The 9,190-nt window shown below is 37.2% G+C and overlaps 1 protein-coding gene across 1 annotated transcript; it reads right to left on the bottom strand.

The window, feature by feature from the left end:
* Positions 1–597: 597 nt before the first annotated feature.
* ttk (ttk protein kinase) lies at positions 598–9,189 on the bottom strand. Its single transcript, XM_079561458.1, has 25 exons — positions 9,120–9,189; positions 8,108–8,195; positions 7,806–8,028; positions 7,613–7,719; positions 7,389–7,532; positions 7,220–7,313; positions 7,023–7,098; positions 6,864–6,955; positions 6,698–6,782; positions 6,382–6,481; positions 6,073–6,295; positions 5,872–5,978; positions 5,659–5,799; positions 5,419–5,585; positions 2,791–2,936; positions 2,584–2,713; positions 2,400–2,492; positions 2,165–2,322; positions 1,930–2,081; positions 1,704–1,828; positions 1,573–1,644; positions 1,311–1,487; positions 1,144–1,240; positions 926–1,011; positions 598–832 (listed from the first exon to the last, which is right to left on the bottom strand). The coding sequence occupies exons 2-25, from the start codon at positions 8,193–8,195 to the stop codon at positions 755–757; spliced, it is 2,961 nt and encodes a 986-aa protein (XP_079417584.1). The 5' UTR covers positions 9,120–9,189; the 3' UTR covers positions 598–754.
* Position 9,190: the final 1 nt, after the last annotated feature.

Genomic DNA, 9,190 nt, shown 5'->3' with positions numbered 1-9,190 from the left:
GATTACTTTTCTAAATTGTAGGAGCTATTTGTCAGTTTCTTGGTTTAAATGTTATTTTATCATTGCGTACCAAGGGGATATAGGGGAGTAACGCACATAGTCCAGCACGCACCTGGGTGGGTTAATGTTTTATTTATTTTTTTACCAATGGAGCAGGAGAGGCATCAAGTAGGCCTGGAAAATAAACCCTTTTTTTTTAACTAAGTTTGTTTGGATATTGAATTCTTTTGAATGCTGCTGCGTAAACCAAAACCCATGATGCATCTAAGTGTTTGAATTACGTCCCAAGTTTGATTATGTTGAAGTTTGAGTTCCTTTTTTGTTGAATCACAACATAAATCAATGGTCATAGCTTCTGGCACTGGATGGATCTGAACCATCTTTACGATTTTGCTTGAGGTGAGTTTACACCATTTGTTCAAAAACAGCCTAACATAATTAATGTATTTGTTTTGTCTTCTGTGAAAGTTGGTTTTGAGCATCTATATAAATATATATTAACACAAAAAGTCTTGATGAATAAAACTTCAATCATTTATGCAAATGTTACACAATTTTGTTAGAAATACTACACAATTTGGTTAGAAATATTACACTTCAAAAAATAAGATTTTGTTTCAAGAAAAAGAAAGCACGACATATACACAGGCAGAGCTTAGTTTTACAATAAACACAGAGAAAGTGTTACAGTGATAAAGTGGTTTAAATGGTTCACTTAAGGTTTCAAATGCAATGGAAAAGGGTCATCATACTTTCAGAACAGTCCGGTTGATGACTTGGCACACTCAGCGACATCCAGTTTTCGGCCACTGTTGCACATTCGAGCAAGATTCTGAAAATAAACCAAAATACATGAAAACCCATGACCACACACACAGAATGGGCCAATGATCAAATATTTGATATAGAAATAAATGCATCTTACATTAGCAGCTCGGACTATGCTATTTGGGGACTGGAGGGCAGCAAGATCATTGAGGATTTTTTGGAGATCACTATTGCAAGGCCGTTCTAGGATAAAAACAAGATACAAATATACAATTACATGACTTTGCTCAATATTGTTTGTGAAGTGCACTATGAATAAAGTTGGATTGGACAGTTGTAAAGCTTGTGCTACTTTGAAATTGGGTGTGCGTTTACCAGGCTCAGATGAAGATTGTGGCTTTAGTTGAAGGTAAGGATGGTCCAGCAGTTGTGCAATAGAAATTCGGTCTTTGGGATTCCTTACCAAGCATCTCTGTTTATGAAAGAAAATAAAGAAATATATTAATAAATACTAAAACACACTGATATCACATTAGTCTCACCTTTAAGACATCCAGTAAGTCTTTCTCGGATATGTCAGGAAAGTCAATCTTATGAGAGGGGTCAATGATGGCGTGAAGCTTTGCAATTTGATTTGTGATGCTTTGGAATGGAGTCTTCCCATAGGTCATACAGTACAGGATGCATCCAAGGGACCACACGTCTCCTTTAGGGCTGATCTGTGTTGCATTTAAAACTGTTACTACCTTATATATGTAATATATGAACATATACAGTATTAGGCTGCTTTAATATAAAAATTACCTTAGAACGGGCTTTTCCTTGGGAGGAAGTGTCCTTGATGGCTTCAGGGGGCATATAGTTCAGAGTGCCAACCTGTGATAGTTTATCTTAGTCTTTTCAGATAACAGAAATTATATATATATGTATTTTACCTGTGAGTCCTTCATAATGCTTGTTACATCCGGCTGGATTCTGTTTGCAATTCCAAAGTCGATCAACTTCAGCGATGCATTCACAATGACAAAATTAGCTGGTTTCAAGTCACTGTGAACGATGCCTGGAAATTTGGAAAATGAAGTTAAAAGATTATTTTTTTTTTTTAAATTAAGTTAAAAGATCACTTGCTGCAGTTAGCTGCTATAACAAATAGATAACCACCATGTTTGTGGATTGTGTGGACAGCCTCCAACATGTTTTTCCAGTAAAACTTCCTCTCTAGTGGATTGATAGACTTCCTGTTTCGTAACCAGGTGTTCAGATCCAGGTTTCCACACTCCATCAGCATGTAAATGTAGCTGTTAGTGATTTCACTGAAGGCAGTAATAGAAAGGCAGTTATTACATAATGCTGCAAATATTTATAAATAATCATTAGATGATGTCCTTAGACTTACTAATCATAAAGTTTTATTATTTGATCGCTGTACTGTTGCAAATGATTCAAGTGCTCAATTTCATTTTTATAACTTTCCACTGTCTGCGGATCAGCCTCCTCCAAGTCCACATATTTCACCGCAAACAACTGCTTTTTATGATCAAGAACCTGGTAGACCTGGTGACAGAAATTGGCATCAACTTCTCATTAACCGAAGAGCAGAAAAATGTTGTTGCGTAATTAGACCAACTTACCTTGCTAGATCCACCACGGCCAATAATCTTTAGGATGAAAAATTGCTTGCCCTTGATAGTAATGGAGTCATTTGATATTGTTGTAATGGAAGCCTAAAATATGTAAAAGAAAAACACATAATATAATGTCCAAACAAACAAAACTAATTATAGAACTATACGTTGAGAGGGGACAGGACAGTACCTGTGGTGTTTGGAAAGTGGCTTGGTTTAGTGGGGTAAATGGCTGCTGCATCGGCCTGGCTGAGCTTGCTGATGCTGCGGAGGAGGAAGAAGGCTCTTCCGGACACCTCTTCACAACAGGGGTAATAAAGCTAGAAGAGAAGCATTCTTAGGTCTGGTCACCGGGTTAAATGAGTTTATAACTCAATAATTGCAACAAAGCTTGTACCTGTTAGGGAAAGTATCTCTGTAATTGTTAGGTGTCTGGCAGACTATTTGGGGGGTAGATCTGGGGGCAGACTGAAAGGATGGGGTGGGAACTGAGGCCAACGAATGAGACTTCAGCCTTGGATCAGGAGGAGTTTCACGTTTATCCTATTCAAACACAAGAGAAGAATATGATGCTACTACAAAATGAGGAGAAAGGCAATCGTCTCATCAGGATCCTTTGAATTATAACAAAACAAATGTAAACTAGTAAATCTCCTAAGTGACAAGTATACTTAGGAGATTTACTAGGAGTAGTATACTAGTGGTGGAGCCAATACAGGTAGAGGGCGCTCTGGGAGTGGCTCTACCCAAAAAGGTTAAAGGGTGCACCTAGCACCAGGTGTGGTGCTACAGAGGCAAATGGTTTTGACCGTTCAAACGTGCTTGTGTGTGTTGAATCAATAACCATAAACTGTAAGTTCTATTCATTATATATATATATATATATATTTTTTTTTCTTCTTTTTTTTTGCCTACAATAAATGGATTGGCATATCCGACTGGACATTTGCAATAATCTGGTACTTTACTCTTCTCACAGTACTTACCCTGCACATAGCCAAAGCACTCGTTCATCCAACTTTTAAAGGCGCCACAACACTAGTATAGTCTTTTGAAGCAGAATGTGATTTGATCACATGACAACAGGGAGAACGTGTAAATCCAATCCAGAAACGAGTTTATTTAGTCAGGCCGGTCTATATTAATACATACACACGCCTCATTGGCTGGAGCTGGTAGTACTAGTAACATCCCTTATGGTTGGTTTTAACAGTACTACAGAAAGTATAACTCATGTGCCTCATGGAATATGAAGATTGGAAAATACACTTAAAACAAGAACCTGACCCTGTAGTACACTACAAAGGAATGTCATTTTCTGTTACAAGAATTATCTAAATCAGTTAAAACATTTTTTAGACACCTCACAGCAAGTATTTACATTTCTAACTCAATGTTTTTTATCTTTATAAACACATATAATGCACACTATGTGATCATCTTCCATGAATTCGCTGTCCACCATTGCATCTTTAGAATTAAAGAGATAACTGGAGGAAACTTCTGTGTTCATTGCAGTAGAGGTTTGTCTTGAAGCCATTGACAGCCCATTGAAGCTAACAGCTAAGACTAAATTAAATGAAAATAGCACCAGAATTCTGACCGAGTCTGCTCATAAAGCAGTCGGCCTGTCTTCAGTACAAATGCTTTTTAGTTGTTTCATTTTTGCGGTGTAGTTTTTATACTTGCCTTTAGCTCTCGGATAAATGGTAAATGGTAACATTTATATAGTGCATTTCTACCTGCTACTGGCTCAAAGCGCTTTACATCAAAGAACCAGTCACCCATTCACACTCTCATTCACACACCAGTGTCAGACACCGTAGGCAAGGAGGGTGAAGTGTCTTGCCCAAGGACACAACAGTGAGCACCTGCGTGATTTGAACCACCGACCCCCTCTACTCTCCACGCCACTGTCTCCCCAATAGGACAAAAACATGTACCTTAAAGGAATAGGCCACCGTTTTTACATACTGAGATATGTTCTTACCTTAGCTTTGACGAGTTCTTCAGGACCTGTCTGGTCTTCCCCTGTGCCTTCAATCACATAAACACAGCGCAGACGGCGTTAGCATTTAGCCTCTCCTCCTCCCCACTATAGCTCCAAAACAGGTCAAGATAGAAGCTACCAAGCTCTTCCACGTTTTCCCTATTTAAATATGGTTACGTGAAGTGTTACACTACAAAGTATAATTACACAAAATTAAACAATTTTCTAAATAAAACGATTTTCTAAGCGGATAAAAAGGGGAACTATATTGTAAGGCGTAATAATACCAGGAGTAGTTCGAAATCTTCACTTTACTGTGCGGATGCCAAATTACTCCTGGTGTTATTACGCCTTACAATATAGTTCCCCCTTTTATCCGCTTAGAAAATCCACATTGTTTAATTTTGTGTATTTATACTTTGTAGTGGAACACTTCACGTAACCATATTTAAATAGGGAAAACATGGAAGAGCTTGGTAGCTTCTATCTTGACCAGTTTTGGAGCTATAGTGGAGAGGGGGAGAGGCTAAATGCTAACGCCGTCTGCGCTGTGTTTACGTGATTGAAGGCAAGGGGGAAGATCAGACAGGTCCTAAAGAACTCATCAAAGCTAAGGTAAGAACATATCTCAGTATGTAAAAACGGTGGCCTATTCCTTTAATGAACGCAGACATCCTGTTAAGTATTTACATAAAGCTTTATGTTAAAACGTAGCCAGTGAGTCCATCAGTAACTTTCTGTCCATGATGTTTTCGCTAAGAGCAGGGAGCAGAGGAAGGACAGCGGCCTACGGAGAATTCACTTGGAAGGCGCATCAAGTTGCCTTGAGTACAAAATACGTGGTATATATAAAGTTGCCTTGCCTACTTGTGTGCATAGAGCCCATTGAGGCCAATAATAGTCAGGACAAGAAAACAAATATACATAATAAAATAAAAGATCAAAAGTTTCTCCTAGGAAATTCCTTTCATTAGCACAAAAGAAGAGCATTTGGTCAAAGTATAAACAGGTACCAGCAAATAATATCAAACATACCTCTGGTGAAACATGGCGAACAGGTTGTGGGACTTTCCAGTCTGGTACAGGCTCCTTACTGGCACATTTAGGCTTCTCCACCGGTCGATTCACTGGGACTCGCTGAGGCAGCTGGAGATTCTCTTTTGATACATTAGGAACTGAACATACTTGCTCAGTCTTGTAATCTAATTTCAACATTAGAAATACAAATAAATGCAAAATACTCATACACTCATACACAAGCAAATCTGTCTTTACCTGTTGACTGGTCTTCCCCAAGAGGCACCAGCTGTTTTTGTCCTGCTTTAAGATTACGCATAGCTAAATCTAAAAGCTCCGCTGGTTTGGCATGTAACGTCTGAGCTTTGTGAAGAATGGAGCTGGCTTTCATGACATTACCTAACAGAAAATAATAATAAAACAACTATCTGGATGTACTGTATTATGAATGCAAACAGTGAAGAAAAATACCTTGGGACACTTCAAACTGGGCATGAGCTATGTGGACAAAAGCAAATGCTTTGCAGTTGGATCTTGCAACAATGAAATGGTCCTGTGCATCATCTGGGTCTTCAATACTACACAAAATATGTTCAATAAGAATTTACATTACGAAAAAGTCAGGCATTTACAAATGAATACATATTTTTATTCTTATTCAGAAGTACTTACCCTATGAGTTCAGCATATCGAACCAAAATTTTAGCATAGCTTGTATTTTTGCTGTATTGTCTTATTGGCATCTTGCAAAATATTTTGGAGTAGCAGTCCTTGAGTCTGTTCAGAAAATGTTGGTCTGTTTGCAAGTTTCCTCTCTTCTCTATATTCATGAGATGGGTCCAACATGATTCAGGAGATTTTGTGTTGACAATTTGGTCGAAATTGAAAGTTATATCTGGCAAGCGAGAGATAATAAAAGTAACATTTAAAACATCAACAATTTAAAAATCAGAATTGTGAAGTGTAACAATAGTAATGTACCTTCAATCTGTGAGGTGTCTTTAATGTTCAGAAGTGTGGTGGTGGAGTCTACAGTTGCTCGGTCCTCCCATAGGTCGTGCTCTGGACTTAAAGCAGGTGGCTGCAATTTAAAGAATAAAATCGCTATTTTTTACGAGTGTTACTCCCAATCAAAAAATGCAATACAGCGCAAAAAATAAAATAAAACAAAATAAAGGAAGTAAACATAAAAAAACCATACAATTACATGACAGTTGTAAGCCTTGTTACTTTTAAATTGGGTTGGTGTTTTCCAGGCTCAGGTCAAACCTGGTAAACACTAACTTACAGAACTTACTTGGATGGTGATCTCTCTGTCTGAAGAATATCTTTTAGATGATAAAAATCCTGACATACTGGTTACATTGGATCCAGAGGGATACCTTGAATAAAATCAAGTTCACTTATCAAGTAGACACTCAACTTGAGTTCAATTGTAGTTCATTTTTGGTTCATAGGCATACCTAGACATACTTGGAACACCAACTGAAGATTTCCCATTAATGCTGTCATCATTTTCTGGGATAGAAAAGGGAACTACAGGAACTCTTCCTGGCTGAAAATTATACTTTTTAAAACAGATACACAGAGCCATGGTATTTTTGTTAGCAATCACCACTTACTAAGCAAACTACTCTCTTGCGTTGAGATGATGATCTCCATACTGGTAGTTCATCTGATGCAATGCACGCTTCAGTCCTGAACGAAATATTTAAAAGAAATTATATATATATTTATAAATATACACACACACACACACACACACACACACACAAATAAAATCTTTAAGGAAAACAGAAGATTACAAATGTAGTCCTACCTTGAACCAAAGTTACTGGACATTTGCAGGTCTTCTGTTCCATCAGATTTACGGCTTGTTTTGCTGAATTCAGATCGTATGTTGTTTGATAATACTAGAAAGGATTACACTGTGGTATCAGTAAAAAGAACTACACACAGTCCTACATGATACATAAAATAACACTAACTTGGCAGATTCTCTTTATCTTCCAAATTTGACTGTTGCTTTTTCCCAGACTGCATACTTTGCAGTTCGACCTCCAGCAGTTCCTTTGGTTTAGCACCAACTTCAATGGCATTATGAAGGATATAAATGGCCCTTTTTGTGTTTTCTAGAAAGATAGTGGCCAGTCAACAAACCATACAACAGCATACAAAATGTATCGAACAGAGTGAAAAAATTGACATTTACCTTGAGAATGTTCAAACTTTGCATGGGCAATATGGACAAATGCAAAGTTCTGACTGTGAGATCTTGCCACATTAAAATTAGCCTCTGCCTCATTGACATCCTGAATTCTATAACAAACAAAGATGTGCAATCAATTATGTTATACATAGTATTAGTTGGTGCTGATTCTGTCTTTCAGCTAGATAATACTTACGCTTTAAGCTGTGCAAATCTGACCAGCATCTTGGCATAACTTTCATTTTGACAGTTTTTGTCAAGTGGGAGATTAGAAAATACCCGAGTATAAAAATGCAGGAGTCTAGTGAGATGGCTATGATCCACATGAGGATCTCCTGCCTTTTCCAAATCCATTAAATATGAGTAACTTGATTCAGGTGAATTTGACCCAATGACTTGGTTGATTTTGTCAGTGTCATCTGCAAAATGAAAATATCAACCATCACTCAATAATAAAGAGGATAAATAAATACAGTGTTATTGTAAAACTAGGTGTACCTTCGTGAAGACCTTTTTTTATTTTGTTTATCTTTTGATAAAGCATGGCCAGTTGTTGCTTTCTGTCGGTATGATCCTCTTCTTCCATCTTAAATAAACAATAAAGAGGCAGATATATTACATGTATTCAAGCATGCACTATTTTCATATTTAAAGACACCATGTACATGTTTTTAATAGTGGATTCTTCCTCTATGCTCATAATATAGTATATCATAGGCTCACTAGGACGCTGTCATGTCACGTTGAACAGCCTATGAGGCTTCATTACTTAATGTCTAATCATTCAATTTTTGTCATTTTGTAATTTACTGTATAATTTGAGGAGGTGGTGGGTCTTAGGGGGGAGCATACTGTGACTGTTTTCGTGTTGTGTTTGGTCTTTATTTCTGTAATATCTTTCTTTTTACATGTGTTATTGTGCATTGACATCTTTTGTGCATGTGTGGCCCTTGTTAGTTTCAATTCATGACTGAAAGGACCCCCTTGAAAATGAGATGACACATCTCATTTGCTATGAGATGTGTCATCTCATGCAAAATAAAAGAAAAAAAGAGGCATTCACATAAGGTTTAACGCCAGCCATGTATTAAAGACATGCAATAAATGGTAATACACCTCGTCACGAACTAGACATAACATAATATGTGCATAGTAATAATTATTGTTGGGATTCAGACACTCGTTTGCTGAGATCGGTGTTTTCCGATTAGAAAACAACGTATTTTACCACAACAAATGCATTGTTCCGAAATACACCACCATCTCTATTTTATTTTGATAATAAGACATTTGATAATAATAGTGAACGTTAATTACCTTGTAGCTTTGAGCAACACGGTATTATTATACTGTTAGCTAACTTAGCTGCTAGCTTTAACTACCTGGAGACAATCTAACACAATTGCTTCAGACAATAACGCAATTATTTGGCTGATCTATTCAGGTTTACTGCCTCACACGCTAAACAACTGCATACATATCTATATAATATCATCGAAACGTGTCCAACCTTTATATTTTAATTTATCCTCTTCTGTTTTGCGATGAGAAAAACCCCGCAACTGCCAGTTTTCAAAAATC

Source organism: Gobius niger, assembly GCF_951799975.1.
Source record: "Gobius niger genome assembly, chromosome: 8".
NCBI lineage: Eukaryota > Metazoa > Chordata > Actinopteri > Gobiiformes > Gobiidae > Gobius > Gobius niger.
This window is presented reverse-complemented; position numbering and strand designations above follow the sequence as displayed.

Coding starts and splice junctions, on each gene's coding strand:
- ttk (XM_079561458.1), bottom strand. CDS start 8,195: ATGGAAGAAGAGGATCATACCGACAGAAAGCAACAACTGGCCATGCTT. Junction 2,493..2,583: donor CCACTTTCCAAACACCACAG/GTACTGTCCTGT, acceptor TACATATTTTAG/GCTTCCATTACAACAATATC. Junction 1,645..1,703: donor GCATTATGAAGGACTCACAG/GTAAAATACATA, acceptor AAACTATCACAG/GTTGGCACTCTGAACTATAT.